Source organism: Gracilinanus agilis, chromosome 4 (genome assembly GCF_016433145.1).
Source record: "Gracilinanus agilis isolate LMUSP501 chromosome 4, AgileGrace, whole genome shotgun sequence".
Classification (NCBI taxonomy): domain Eukaryota; kingdom Metazoa; phylum Chordata; class Mammalia; order Didelphimorphia; family Didelphidae; genus Gracilinanus; species Gracilinanus agilis.
This window is the reverse complement of record NC_058133.1, coordinates 166,827,384-166,843,357: the sequence shown is the minus strand read 5'-3', so window position 1 is coordinate 166,843,357 and position 15,974 is coordinate 166,827,384. Positions and strand designations below refer to the sequence as shown.

At 46.1% G+C, this 15,974-nt stretch overlaps 1 protein-coding gene across 1 annotated transcript in view; it reads left to right on the top strand.

Annotated features, from left to right (window-relative positions):
* The window catches only part of LMNA (lamin A/C), a 65,523-nt gene that overhangs the window by 41,698 nt on the left and 7,851 nt on the right, over window positions 1-15,974 (top strand). The window contains exon 3 of the mRNA XM_044675039.1: window positions 14,513-14,669. Coding sequence (XP_044530974.1) covers window positions 14,513-14,669 — 157 coding nt within the window. The remainder of the gene's footprint in view (window positions 1-14,512; window positions 14,670-15,974) is intronic.

Below are 15,974 nucleotides of genomic sequence, written 5' to 3'. Positions count from 1 at the left end.
CCCCCCCCCATATCTATTTGTACATACGGATGTCTTGAGAGTGTGCAGGACAGATGTTCTGATTAAAAGGAAGCGTCTGGCTCTGGGCTAGGGATAGTACTAGAGGTTGGGAGCTAAGGCTTCTCTACACACACACACACACACACACACACACACAGAGAGAGAGAGAGAGAGAGAGAGAGAGAGAGAGAGAGAGAGAGAGAGAGAGAGAGAGAGAGAGAGAGAGAGAGGGAGAGAGAGAATAGCCAGTGTTGGTTTAATGTTTAATAAGAGTTCAGGGTCAGGCTTGAAGGTAGCCACAGGAGGGGCCAATCCTTCTCAGCCCTTGCCCTGAACAACACCTTCCCTTTACTAGATTCTAGATGCAAAAGACTAAGGAATTCTTCAAATTGGTTAGAGTACAAAGTTTCCCCACCGAGTCAAGTAGGATTCATCCACCAAGTATGGGAAAGTAGAGTTAGAGAAGCCCCAGGTCATGGATATTCAAGGTCCGTAGCAGAGGAAAAAGTTGGGAGGGGGGGAGTTAAGGGGAGGATGGCAGACAGCTGTATTGGTGACTCAGAGTTACTGCCCTATTATATCCCTACCCTGCGGCTTTACAAGCTGGGTGTAGGGAGGGTGGCTAACTGATACCTCCAAGAAAGAGAAGTATAGCCTGGTGGATTGGTAGGTCTAAGTGTCTGGGGGCTAATAACCAAGAACCCAGGTTTCCTACTCTTTGGTGAGAGGGGTCCTTATAATGATCACTTATATTACTAAGCGCTTTGAGATAACATATTTTCTTGATAACGCCATGACATAGAAAACTCAACTATTGACAAACTCATCTAACAGAGCAGTGACTCTAAGGCTCAAAGTGGTTCTATTTTATTAAGTTTCTACTATGTGCCAGGCACCGTGCCAGCTGATGGAGATACAGCGAAAAAAATAAAATTGTCCTTGCCTTCAAGTAGCTTGCATTCTGCAGACAGAGTCAAATAAAATATATACATAGTAAATACAAAGAAATTTCAGAGAGGAGGGAGCATACTAATTAATAGGGGGGAATCATGAAAGGTCTTATGTAGGAGGTGGTACTAGAATGGAGCCATGAAGCAAACTAAGGATTCCAAGAGGAAAAGGATGAGGAGAGAGAACATTAGAGGCATGGGGACAGACTGTAAAAGTGGGGAGGTGGGAGATGGAATTTGGTGTAGGAGAACAGCAAGTGGGTTGATTTGGCCTGAACACAGAGTGCTCAAGGGAGAATAATGTAAAATCAATTGAGGGAGATGGGTTGAAGAAGGACTTCAGATAACAAGTAGAAGAGTTTGTATTTTATCCTAAAGATAACTAGGAAAGCCATTGATGTTTCTTTCTTTTTTTTTTTTTTCCCTTTTTTTTAACCCTTACCTTCCATCTTAGAATCAATACTATGTATTGGTTTCAAGGCAGAAGGGCAGGGCAGTAAGGGCTAGGCAATGGGGGTTAAGTGACTTGTCCAAGGTCACACAGCTAGGAAGTATCTGAGGCCAAATTTGAACCTAGGGCCTCCCAACTCTGGGCCTGGCTCTCAATCCATTGAGCCATCCAGCTGCCTCTAACATTGATGTTTCTTGACCAGGAGAGTGACAGGCACAGTCCCAAGGCTGCAGATTTCATGTCTGAGATAGAATTCAAATTTGTTCTTCTAAATTTATGCGTTGTGTTCTTTCTGCCGTGCCACAAAGCTTTGGCATGGAGAAATCTCCCCTTTTGGAACTTTCTTCTTTCCCCTAGCCATTATTCTGAGAGAAATGGATAGGAAGCAGAGGGAATTGTCTCCTTCTTTGTAGTCATGACTCTTGGAGGAATTCCAGAATCTAGAGTTCTAGGTAATGGCTTACAAGACATCTTGTCAAAATCAAGCAGGGAGAGGTCCTACAAAGTTATATGTTGATGAGAAGGGAGAAGGAGGGAGCTAAAATCCAGACAACTTTCATGTAGAAAATCAGCCCCTTCATTGCCTTCCCCACTAGGGTCCCTGGAGGAGAGGAAGTCTGAGTCAGCAGGGGGAGACCCTGGGCTTTTGAAAGCGGAACAGTCTCTTCCCCCAGACATAGTCCTCATGCTCGATGATTTCCTGGATTGCTCGACCCTCCCAGCTCCTATATGGACTGGGAGACTGAGACTCTTGGGTTAAGAATATGCTAATATTTTGTGATTATAAAAGTTGGAAAGTACTTTAGAGAGCATAGAATCCAACCCTCTAATTTAACAGATGGGGGGAGCAAGGTCCAGAGTTGATTTTTCAGAATCACAGAATTTTAGAGTTGGAAAGGACCTCAAAAGCCATTTGATCCCACCCATACCTAAAAAGGAATCCCCACCACAACACACCCAACAAGTGATCATCTAGCCTCCACTTAAAAACCAATAATGAAGGATGTCCTGCAGCCTCTCAAGTCAGCCCACTCCAATTATGAAGAGCTCTAATTGTTGTTTTTCCTGACATCAGGCCTCAATTTTTTTTTACAATTATCTGTAAAATGAAGATAATAATATCCTTACAAGACTGTGGTAAGAATCAAGTGAGATAGTGTTATAAAACACATTGAAAATCTTAAACAATTAAAAAAGACAATAAAGCATTGATGAGGTAGCTGTGGCTCAGTGGATTAAGGAGTCAGGAACCCCCTGAGTTCAAATCCAGGCTTAAACATTTCCTTTGTGACCTTGGGCAAGTCAAATAACCTCTACATGCCTGGGAGACAGGAGACCCAGGTTCAAGTCTGACTTCAGACACTTCCTAACTATGTGACCCTGGGCAAGTCACTTAAACTCTGATTGCCAGACAGAGGGATCCACTGGAGAAGGAAATGGCAAACTCCTCTGGTATCCTTGCCAAGAAAACCTCATGGATAGCTGTGGCCCATGAGGTCATTAAGAGTCGGACACGACTGAACAACAACAAAGCATTCTGTAAATGTTGGTTGTTTATCATCATCATCATTTTTTGCATGTGCAGTTTCTATCCTCTGTAAGCAAGTTAAACAAGTCTAATCTCTGTTCCACATGGTATACTTGACGACAGCTATTTCATCCACTCTAGTTTTCTCCAGCCTAAAATGTCCTAGTCTTCTGGCATGGACTTGAGGCTCTTCAGTATCCTCGTTGTCCTCCAACGGACTCACATGACCTCGGAATTTAGCTCTTGGAGAGACCTCGGTAGCCATCTAGTTCAATCTGTACATGATGGGTTCTCTACTATGCTATAACTGACTCTCCCCAGATTTTCAATGGCCTTCCTAAATAATGGCTCCTGGAATAGAATAATACTCCAAATGTGGTATGACCCGGGGACAGTACCCGGTAGGACCTCCTTTTCCCTAGAAGTCATGCCTCTTTTGTGGCAGTCCAAGATCTCAGGGGACTTGTTGAAGGTCACTTAGCCAATGAATTATCAAACCAAATACAGAACCCAAGTCTTCCAACTCTCAGCCTAACTCTTTTTTTTTTTTTTTAATACCACACGGTACCATCTTTGTCTTGGATATTTAGTTATAATAAAGTTTTAGATTTAGTGGCTAGAAGTCTCATGAATTGGAGCTACTCTCTATGGGTCAGAATTTTTCCTTTTGACCCATATAGACCTTTTTCTACCTCAGCCCTCCTACTTCTGTCCCATTCACTCTAGAAATGCAATAAACCATACCTCACCCATAATTAGAATCATTCCTATTTTTATAGCTCTTTGACCTTTACAAAGTTCTTTCTTCAAAACAACTTAATGAGGGAGGTAGTGTGTGTGTGTGTGTATATATATATATATATATATATTTATGAAAATATTTATATATTGCATATTATATTATGTACATATAATATATATATATATATAATCTCCCAGAGACAGGATGGAGACAAGTCAGATCTGTTACATATTAATTCCTGTTGTGGATGTTCCCTCCACCAAAACAGATGGTCCACTGACCTAAAACTTGTAGAGCTGCTTAGAGCCCTTTAAGGTTAAGTGACTTTTGCATGACCACATAACTGGTAGGTGTCAGATCCCCATTTTACAGATGAGGAGATGGAGGCTTAGGCAGATAAAGTGCCTTGCTTTAGAAGCATCAGGCTAGAAAGTGTTAGAGATATTTTGAACTTGGGTCTCTTGTTCTCTGGGTCCATAATTCTTCCTACTGCGCTTCTCGATGCCTCAGCGTGATGACCCACAATGATCAAGATTTGTGCCAAGCTCCACGGTAGGAGTTGGTGAAGGCACAGGGTTCATTTGGTTGGCTAAAGTCACGTGCATCCATGGCAGAAGTATAGACGGATTCTTTGTATCCAGTTTTGTCTTTTATACTGAAGCCAGTCCCGAATCTGACATGGGAGGGATGTCTCTCAGCCTCTCTGTCTCTGGCTCCATCTTTCTCCCTCTGTCTTTGGAGGAGGCACTGCCCTTTGAAACAAAAGCTGATTGTGTTTCCTCTTCAAACCGTGGGGGTGTGAGGGAGCCCTTTAGGGTTCCTTGGGCTCTGCCCCTGATGTAAGAATTAGAGAAGAAGCTGGGTAGAGTTTTTCAAATCATTCCTGGGTCCTGGGCTCCTTATCCAGTGCCTCAGCGTAGAACCCGTAAAGGATTTAAATTTCAAGAAAATCACAAGAAAACTTTTTTTTTCTCCTTTTCTATTGCTCAAATTTCTCCTAATCAGTCAGAATAATTCTCCCCCCTTGCCAGTAGGGTAAGACTCTGACCTCAATGGACAATGTATCTGAGCATTCCTTAACCCCACCCTTACCCTCAATTCAATAAACCTCAGTGTTGGAGTCAAAGCAAGGCACAGCTGTCTGGGACAACTGGCGAGAGAAGCTGGCTTCTAGTTCAGATGACTATGGCTCACAGTGCCCTGCTAGAATAGAATGTTAGAGTTGGAAGGGGCCTTAGAGATCATCTAGTATAACCATCTCATTTTACAGATGAGGAAACTGAGCCCCAGCAAAGGAAAAAGTTTTGCCCAAGGTCACAGTTTGTGAGTTTATGACTTTTTTTTTTACCCAACCACAATTCCTCCCTTATATTTTCTTACTCCTCCCCAGATGAAAGGAAGACAGACTTGCTGTCTGTTTTTTTCACCCTTATCCTATAGAATTCTGAAAGTGATTTTTTTTTTTTAATTTTATCAGGTAGTTAAAGACTAAATCTCTCCCTCACATGCTTTGTGGAGATCTCAGAGCACTTTAAGACTTCAGGTTCTAGTCCAGGGTCCAAAAAAGCATATTATACTCATCATAAAATGGAGAAACAACCCTATTAAATACCTAATTATATTCAATATGAAAATATTTACATTCAACATGAATGTAAGCAACACTTTTTAATACAGTGTGTTGTTAAAGTATCACCAATATCATTGGTTTTAAAAGAACGATGACTAGAACTGGCCAATTACCTTGTCTGTAATTTTGCACCATTGGCTTTTGTGATATTTAATTGCTAATAGGAAAGAGCAGTTGGCCTTTTCAAAATTAAATATTTTATTGATGCTGCTGGTGCTTTTAAAAAACATCTGTCTCTTTCCTGTTTCTCTTCATATCCCCTCTCAACTCTAGTAAGAAAGAAATTTAATAAGACAAAACAAAGCAGCCTATTTGCCATTTTTGACAAGCAATACCCTCTTCTACATCTAGAGTCTACCATTTCTCTGCCAATAGGAAGGGAAGTACGCTTGCTGCCATTGCTCCAAGTTTCAGAGTTACTGCATTGATTGGAATTCAGATGTTGTGTCTTCTTACATTTTGCCAGCACAGTTGCACTTAATCCTTTCTCTACTTAGGATAAGAAAAAAGAAGTGTTCGTATAGCAGATGAATGATTGTGGAGGATAGACACCAGGAAGAACTTTCCAGGGTTTATAGATTAGGGTTGGGATCACTTTGCAGAGAGATGGGGGTGACATTTCCATTGGTCATTATTCCTTCCTTCCTTCTGGGTGGTTTGTTGGCTTCTGGCTTCTTTTTCCTCAGGCTAGGGAATGAGGTAGTTTGGGGACTTTATTGGTCCTTGAGGGAGATGGGAACATAAAGGGGGGGGTGCCTTCCTCTGTCTAACTGGGAGAGGAAGCTGGAATCCCTTCTCTTGGGAGCCAGGCATAATTCTGGCTGGCATCCCAGGGGTGGGAGTGCTGAGTCATGGTGGGAGCTAAGAAAGAGAAAGGGAAGTCAAGATCATGGGATTATAAAATTTGGGGAAGAGAAGGCTGAGGAAGTAAGTACTCCCCTCCACCCCCACCCCTTACCTTCTGCCTTAGAATCAATACTTAGTATAGATTTCAAGGCAAAAGAGTTGTAAGGGATAGGCAGTTGGGTTTAAGTGACTTGCCCAGGGTCACACAGCTAGGAAGTGTCTTGAGGTCACATTTGAACTCAGGCTCTCCCAACTCTCTATCCACCTAGCTGCCCTGAAATAAGTACTTTAAAAAAAAAGCTAATTCCAGCTTTCTCACGAGAGTTGGAGGTTGGTCTCTCCTGGGCTTTTGGCCACAAAATACCAAGACTTGGTCTTTTTGATGAGGTGAGGAAGAGAGTTGTGCCCAAACTCAGGAAAGCAGCCAGGTGAGGTGGCAATTAGAGAATTAGAACAATTGGCAGGATGGATGTAATGGTCTCTGGGGAATCCTTGGGCCTCATGCTTCTTTGAAACAGTGATAGGGGAAAAAAAAGAGAATTAAGGTAAGGGAAAACTCTCCTCACACTCATGTTGTTGTCTTAGGATGTGGGAGTGGACAAACACCTAAGTCTCCTCTGGACTAGCTAAGGGGACTGAAAGAGCAAGAAGGCTTCAAAGTCCACTATTCTGAGGCTTTTAGCTCATGGGAAATGGGAATCCCTTGCCCTTTCTACTCTTCTCAGACTGGGAGGAAATGCTGTGTTTACCCAGGCCAAGGATTAGAATGCAGTGGGGCTAGAACTCCCAGATTTTCTCCTGCTTGTTTCATGACTCTGGGGTGGGGTTCCCTGTCTATTCTCTGATTAATAGGGTTATTAGCCATGGCCCAGAAAATTGAGGGTTAATAAAAACTTAGGACAGGGTATTGAGGTCCTAGTTTGGGGGAAAGGGATTCCCCTCAGTCTCAACACTTTGGACGGCTGCCTCTATCCAATCACTGTCTTTTACTACTTTTTTCTATCATTTCCCCTCTCACCGTACTATTAGTTCTGTCTCCAGCCCCTACTTCCTTTTCTTTTCTTTTTTTAAACCCTTACCTTCTGTCTTGGAATCAGTAGTTCAAAGGCAGAAGAATGGTAAGGGCTAGGCTGTTTGAGTTGAATGACTTGCCCAGGCTCATGCAGCTAAACCTCTTCTTCCTTTTGCCTAAACTAGATAGGAGAGACTTTAGAGTAGCGAGGAGTTTAAAAAAAAAAAAAAAAAAAAAGACTGAGATAAGGAAGAAAAGAAATGATGAGAAGAAACTCTTAGTTGGAGGTAGAATCAAGAGGGCTGGGGGTTCGCTGAAGTCCCTGCCATTTGTTTCCTAATGAAGGACCTTGGCATTTTGGCCCCTAGCCTTCCACTGCCTCTGTACAATGCCACGTTGATATACCCAGCAGCTGTGACTCAGCCCCATGGCTCCCTGCCAACTTCAACTCCTCTGTTCTCCAGTTGTGTCTGAACATGTAAATCGTCTTCTGTCCCCTTCCCCCAACACACAAAACCCATCTTTCCTCCCTGGCATCTCGTCTTGGTTAGCTTAGAGGAAGGGGGGGGTGACAGGAGAACAGCTGGGAGCCTGCTGGCTCTGGAGGGAGATCTGAGGGTCCTCACGCCTCAGGCGTGTTGGCATGTACCATGCCCAAGGAGAGGGATTACCCCACCTAGTGCATGCGTGTGGAAGTCTCTTGGGGCTGCCTAGGGTCTGTTCTGTACCTATGTGCCGTGCATCTGGAATTACGAGGTGGCACGCACGGCATGATCCGTGTGGTTTGGAACACCCTGCATATGGCGGAGGAGGTGAAAGGGAGGAGCCGCTTATGACTCTACTGTGGAAGTAGAGTCTTTCTTGCTCAGAGAAAAGTGGGGAGGGTATAGAATCACAGAGATATGGAATGAGGGGTCTAGAAGGGGCTGGAAAGGTCACCTTGTGGAACCCTCTAATTTGATGATGAAACTAAGCCCCGAGAGAGGGTGGAATGACTCGTCCGCCATCTCATCAGTAGTCATTGGCCAAACAGGGACTCGAGCTTCTGCCTGTTGATGAGTCCTGTCCATTTTCCACAGTGGCGTGTCGCCCCTATGCCTGCCTGCCCACCTACCTCCTGACCTCCCCCTGGCCCAGGAGCTTTCTCTCCACTCAAGGAAGAGTCCCGGATGCCCAGAGGGAGAGAATGCCGGGAAGGCAACAGATGGGGCTAACAAAGGACCCAGGTGTCCCTGGCTTCCACATCCTGCCCACCTGAAAGTGGTTTCAGAGCCACAGACCGCTCAGGAAACCAGGTGGTGGTTTGGGTTGAGGTGCAGAGAATCCATACACTTACTTTATGGTTCCTATAGCACGCGGTGAGGGAGGATGCTGATGTGTGTCTCACTTAGACTCTTTGTGTCTTCCTCTAATATGTGTCATCCTGCTCCCTTGCAGACCGTCTCCCTCTGTGTTTCTGCCTTATACCGCTGTCTGTCTTCGTGACACTTGTCTCTCCCTATGAGGCTCTTGCTATTTCTGTCTGCCTTTCTCACCCATGGGGTGTGTGTGTGTGTGTGTGTGTGTGTGCGCGTCTGTTAAGAATTTGGCGAGGTGCTTCACCTTTTTTGACCTCAATTTACTCTTGTGTAAAAATTAAGTTGGTGGAGGAGTATTAAATTCTCTTCCAGGTCTGATATTCTATGACTCTTCTGTGTGTAGGTTTGGGGAAAGTGCGTGTGCATGCGTGTGCGTGTTTGTGCGTGGGGGAACAAGGCCAACATAGAATTGTCCGTATTTTGAATCAGCGATACCATCGTGTGGTGGTGGAAACAACAAACACCCCCGGAACGGCATAATTAAGTGCTAAAGCTATGACAAAGAGGACGGAATATCCTATTCAGACGGTCCTTCAAGTTTACAAAACAATTTCCTAACCACAGCCTGACAGTAAGGGTTGCGAGTCTCACCAGGCCGATTTTGGAGAGGAGGAAACGCGGCCCACCGAGGGGACAGGACTTGCCGTGGGCATCGGTCCAGGAATCTTCAGAGCTGGAATCCAGGCCCCGGGCCCCTAACCTCCAGTCTAGCTCTCTTTTGGGGCTGAGGGGAGTGGGTGAGGGAGCAACTTAAAGTAATCAGTCAGTAAATGCGCGTTAAGGGTGTGCTGTGTGCCAGGCACTGTGCTGGGTGTAGAGGAGGAAAAAGAGACAGAAGACAGCCCCTGCTCTGGAGGAGTCTGCCATCCCGTAAAGGCCATGGCTGGGGGCTCTTCCTGGGTTAGGCTTCCTGGCCCGAGCAGGCAGCAGCAGGGCCGGAGGCACAAAGGACCAGCAAGGAGAGTTCCTGGACAGCAGACGCTGACCCCACGCTAGTCAGGGGTGCAGCAGGGTGTGTGTGTGTCTATGTGTGTGTGAAGTGAGGACGGATTCGTGGTAGGGTTGGAGAAGAGTCAGCCTCCTGGGGACACCTCTGTGGCTCCCCGGGGTGGGGGGCTGCCAGTCCCTGGAGATGGGGGTCTCAAGGCCTGTGTGGAGGGGCAGCCTCAGGGCTGCGCACGCTGAGTAAAGAGAGCCTCAGTGACAGGGAAAGCAGCCTCGGAGGCCTGGGAGCATGTCTGCGTGGGTGCTGTCCCCACCCTGTCTTTAAGAAATCTCCGGCTGTCTCGTTTGGGAACATGTGTGTGTGTGTGTGTGTCTCCCCTTGCATAGCTGGCCTATTGCTCATCCAGGGCCCTTTCCGTAGCTCCTCCCTCCCTCCCTCTGTCTGTCAGTCCCTTGGTCTGTGAGTCCTGCCTCTCCCTCTTTGTTAGCCTCCCTCCTCCCTTCCCGGCCCCACCCCACCTAGTGAAGGAAACTGGGGCCTCTCCCTCCCCGGCCCAGGCCCCACCAAGCCCTTCCCGGCCCCAGTCTTCAGGAGTCCCCTCCCCCAGCCCAGCCCTGGCTCTTGCTTCCATATGTGGCTGCAGGAGCCAGGCCGGGCCTGAGTGACTCAGCGGGCGGGTCAGAGGCTGGCCCTGGGCCTGGGCCGGCCCCTTAGCCTTCCCTGGCTCGGGTCCCTCCTCCCAGCATAACTGCAGCCCCCACATCTCCTCTTCTCCCTCTCCCCTGGCTGGCAGCCCCGCGCTAGGCCTCAGGCCTCCGTGCCCAGGATTTTCTCCTCACGCAGGCTCTGGCCTTAGCCTGGCAGGCCCTCCCTTACTCAGAGATCTCTGGGTCAGTCACCCAAGTTCTTCCTCCCAACCTACCGACCGATCTCTAGCTCGAGGGATTTCTGTGAAGCCCCCTTTTTCTTCTTGCCCACCCCGACCCCCCACCCCGGTCTCTTCCCTTAGAATTGGGCTGGCCAAGATTTAGCAAAAGATGCCCCCAGCCAGGGTCCGAGATCTTGGCAGATAGGACAAGGGGGAGCTAGGTAGAGGTTCTCTCTGGGGGGGGCAAAGGGGTGGGGGTCTGGGATAGGACATGGGCAGAGCCAGGGTCTCCCCTGTGGGCACTAGAGGATTTCCCATGCCCGGGTATTGTCTAAATGAGGATGAGTCACCTGAGAAACCCCTGGTTCCCACCCTTTCTAGTTCTCTTGCCTAGACATGAATGAAAGGAGTGGATACCTGCCCACCAAACCCCTGTTGGCTATCCCTGTTGGATTCTTTTCCACAACCTTGGCACCCAAATGGCCACCTTGAGCATGAGCTCAAACATTGGCTAATACAATTTAGAACAAATTTTACAAATGAGGAAACCAAGGCACATTGCTCTCAAGCCCTGCCTCTTTGCCTAGCAGTTTTGGTTTCTCCTGATCCCGACAGGCCTTCAGTTGAGAGCTATTTTTGAAAGAACTTCCCCCCCTAATTTTTTAAAGGAAAGAACAAAAAGAATTCTCTTCCATTTCCTAAGTTTTAGCCTATGGTGAGATAAATGAAGATCAGAGATCTGGTTCTGGAGGAGAAGAAGAAACTTGGGAAATTCAGTTCTCTTAAGCTGGTGAGATTCCATTGAGGGGCCCTGAGCCCCTGAGCAGACTGAAGGGAAGGGAGATCCATACCACTCAGATGCCATCTCGTGGTCACTGGCTGTGGTTCCCCAGGCTCTGAGTCATGGGGCCTTGGGAGGTGGTGGCTTTCTCCCAAGGGATGGGAACCCCCTTAGCCTGGCTAAGGAAACCACAGAGGCCTCAGCTTCTCTTCCTCTGCTGGTGGCTTCCCTAGTCCGAGGGGTGTGACTTAGCCAGTCTAAAGAGCTATCCATCTTCTTCACCATACCCTAATCTCTTCTCTCTCAAACTATAACCCAGGCCTGCCAACCAAGCAGAGAAGGGAAACAGGGCTCATTCATTTCCTCAGGGGTATATAGGAGCTACAGCTACAGCTACTGAGACTGGACAAAAAAATAAGGGAGTTCTTTCCACCTAGTTTATGGATGAGAATTCTCCACCCTAGCCTCCCCCTATTGTTAAGAATTTGTTTATTCTGAGAGTATTTTAGAAAACTGTTGGAGAGATAGAAAAAAAAAAATGACCTAGACCAATTACCTCTCAGAGTCTTAGTTTCCTTATCTGTCAAATGATGATAAGAATCACTAGATGTTCTCTAGCTCCAAGATTCCACCAGTCTAAGATTCTAAATCCCATTTAGGATGAGACTGACTCACCAAAAACCTGAGGGAACCCAGCCCACTGACATCACCCTGTTCCCCTCCCTGCTTCTGCCCAGTGTGATAGGGCTTTCTCAGCTCATCCTGTGGCTTCCTCCATCCCTGTTTGCCATGCTTTTACTGGCTCCTGGCTTAGGAAGGTCTTCCTTCTGATTAGCCTTAAATCCAACTTACTGGACCTGGGGAGTCTGTCTATGACTATGTCTATGCTTCTGGACCCCTTCAGGGCCCACAAAAAAAACTCCTGTAGTTTTGGAGTCAGACAAGGATTCTCTGCTCTATCACTTAACTGATGGTTTTCCCCTTTTCTTTTCCTCCTCCTCCTTCTCTACTCCAGCTGCTTCAACTTCGGAAAAGTTCTGAAGTCATGGAAAGTTGGAGCTTGTACTCCCAGCCAGGGGCTGGGCGGGATGGCAGCCAAAACCAGAGCTGGATTTTGATTTTATTTTTAGCTTTTCTGGCTGAGACGAGAAGGGGGAGAATCAGTTCTAGGAGGGCCTCTTTCTGTTGATGAGATGGGTGTTGTATGAGACACCTTGTTCTGGGATGGGGGTGGGGTAGGGTACCTACAGCAGTACTGGGGAGAAGAGACCCAAAAGGGAAAACTCAGAAGTTACATCCCCTTCTTTGCCCAGGATCATCATGTCCCTTGGTCTGAGCCAATCAGATCTACTTAGGGTGACTTCTTATCTTTATAATTCCCAGGGCAGTGAGAGAAGAAATATGTCTGTTCCAATCTTATGCCCTCTTCTAGACTAAAGTCTAACCCAGGTCTGTCCTGCTGTAGTATGAATTTAAATAAGAGATTCTTAGGACTATCCTACTAGAAACATTAAATGGAAGCATGGGGGGTGGGGAGCGTAGATTTTCTTAGTTATCCCTTTCAAACCTTCCCTCTTCCATCCATCCCTATTATCTTATGCTTAAGAGCTGCGGATAGCATTGGGGGTTGGAGGCTGTGACCTTGATTCCTTGTTTATTTCCTGACTCTGAACTCTTTTCCCCTCTATCCTAAAGGGTCCCCTGTTGTAGACAGGATCATCTATTTAGAGCTAAAAGTAACTTGAAAGATGATCCAATCTAACATCTTTGTTTTGCAGATGAGGAAATTAAGGTCCAGGGAGGTTTCTTTACTTTGTGCAAGGTCACACAGATTCTAAGTGAAGCCATTATTCCAACCTCAGTCCTTTTTGTGGTATAAGCATAGGGCACTGGATTTGGATCCAGAAAGATCTGGGAACCAGTCCCAACTCAGAAGAGCTGCATGACCCTAAACAACTCCCTTAATCCTTCTATGGGCCTCAGTTTACTCATCTGAAAAATGAAGGGTTGGACTTCATGGTCCCTAAAGTCCCCTCCAGCTGGAATTTTAGAATTCTATGACTTCTAACCCACTAGATCTCAGAGTCTGAATTCCAAGAAGTGGTTTTTTTTTTTTTTTTTTTTTTTTTTTTTTTAAAGAAAGGCCCCTTCTATCTGCTCTGTCTGAAATAGCTAGTATCCCCAAGGTGGGGTAGCTAAAGCATGATCCCTGCTACCCCCAGATTTGTTTCAGGTTGGGTTCTAACAGTTTGAAGGGAAGCTGAGGGCCAGAACCCACATGTGCCCAGTTGCCTCAGTGCCAACATCTGGAGCCCAGATCCTGAGGTTCCTCATTTGTAAATAGGGTGGGTAGAGCTCCCCCAGGGATCTGATGGAAACTCTCCTCCTCCAAAAGAACTGGCTGACTGGGAAGAATAGAAGGAATCTAGCCATCTTTCACTGCCTAAAGCAGAGAATGGGAGAACCCCTAGTTTTGTTTTCCAAGACCTAATTGGGGTGTTGATTCCAATGAGATTTCCCTTTCCCCCAAACTCTCCCTCTGGTTCTTTCCTTTGCATCGAGGAAGGGGGCAGGGGAGGAGGGAATCCCAGATTTGACTCCTGTGGCAGCCATCTAAAAGCCTCTTGGAAACAGACATGGAAATAACTTGAGAGCCATGGTGGCTGGGTTCCGATGTGGGTGGTTGAGTTGAGGGAGGGAGAGAGGGAGGGAAGGAGGCAGGCTGGTTTTACAGGAGGTGGGTTGGGCTAAAGGAAGAGAAAGTTAAGGCCCTGTGTGGGAGGGAGGGGAACAAAGGTACCCCTGTTTCTTAGAGGAAGAATGGAAAGGAGCGGGGAATTTGTTCAAATCATGGGACCCAGGCTCTCTCTACACCCCCCAGGCACGTTCCTGGCCCCTGAGTCATGGGAGAGGTGGAATGTTTCACGGGGCCTGAGTGCTCTTGGCTGCCTGGAGTTTGGGTTTGGGGGGGAGTGAGGGGAGGGACCCTGGCACTGTCCTAACTCTTTGTTATAGGTAGGAACCAAACAAGGGTGCAGCCAATGCCACCCTCTGCCGGTATCAAGTGGAAAGGCAAGAGGCAACTGCTGGTCCAATGCTGACTGTCAGAGGAGGACAAGTGTGATATCATAGAATGTTACTGCTAGAACTGAAAGGGACTTTTAAGGGCATCCAATCTAATCCTTTATTTTACAAAATGGTGGAATTGAAGGCCAGAAGGTCAGCTTATTTGTCCACAGTCAACACAGCTAATGAAAATAGTCAGGCTGAGTTATCGCGGGGCGCTCTGGTTTTTCCTACTTTGTCAGGCTCCATCTAAGTGCCAACCATCTCCTAGGTTCCTAGGTGTGTCTGCTGCCCTTTTTTTTTTTTTTAACCTTCTATTCTCTTTTCTATCCAGCAATGCCAAGAAGGAGGGAGATCTGCTATCAGCCCAGGCCCGGCTTAAGGACCTGGAAGCATTGCTCAATTCCAAGGAGGCAGCTCTGAGCACAGCCTTGAGTGAGAAGCGTACTCTGGATGGGGAGGTGCATGAACTCCGGGGCCAGGTGGCCAAGGTAAGACCATCTCCATCCGTAGGTCCTACAAGGGACTACAATCCACACATTTCCTCCTCCTTCCACACTCTGTTCATTCCATTTTTTCCATTCTTCCTCCTTTTTCCATCTCAGGCAAGCTTATATACCTAATGCCCTTAGGACATTCTCAATGTGAGGTACACCAGGAAGAGTAACTTCTCAGTCACATCATGAAGGGAGGAAGAGATGTGAATGTTCCCAGGTGTCTTGCCTGTACTAGATTCTAAAGTTCCTTGAGGTCAGGGAATAGTGTCTTATACTTCTCTGGAGCACCTGGAGCTCTCATTAATTACTTGAGTTGAACTGAAGTGAAAGTTTGTAATTCATTTCTGTTTATGGAATCAACATATCCTGCCCTCGCCTGGCCCTAAATTCCCCCCACTTTGACCTTCATGTTTCCTCTGTATAGCAATTGCGTATGTCTAAGGAGCGCACAAAAGCCATAATTGGGAGTTAAATATTACTTAATATTAATTACATAGTGTGCAGAGAATACACAGTTTAATCATTCCTCCTAATAACACCTTGCATTTATATAATGTGCTTTACTTTCCAAAGTACTTTCCTATCTATAATCTCCTTTTATCTTCATGTTACAAGCTGGGGAAACTGGCCCAGAAAAATTCATCAGGCAACCCAAGCTCATCTTAGCTAGTTAATGGGTGAGCTGGGACCCTGCCTTCTGACTCATCATTCTCTTGCCCTGTCATCTTCTACCCTTGTGACACACAGTTCTTTCTGAGGCAAAGACTTGAGTGACAGCAGATTATTATCCCAATGTAGTCCCAACCAATGTTAGATGCAGTTCCAACACTTACTAAACCCTAGAATAAGAATCATCTCCACTAAGGTTAGGTGGAGTGTGCTTAAAAGAAGATGATATACATCTCTTGACAAAGACATGATAGGCTCAGGGTGCAGGAGGAGATGTAGTTTTAAAAATATTTTTGCTTCTTAACAATTACATGTAATATTGAATCTCTACACGTCATTTTTTTTTAACATGGCCAGTTTGGAAATTTGTTTTGCTTGACTATACATATTGTTACATATTTTTTAATTTTGTTTTTCTCCTCCTTTTCCCCTAATTGGGGAGGTAGGAGGCAGAAAAAAAGGTAAAATATTGTTCATTTTAAAGAATTGTTTTTACATTTGTCTTAATTAAATAAAAATTAAAGGAAGGAGGTATGGTAGAGTGTAAGGTCCAAAAAAGGACCTTTCTCATTTTCTTTCTGCCTTTTACTCCTGGCCCTGCCACATACTAGTTAAGCAACCTTGGATAGA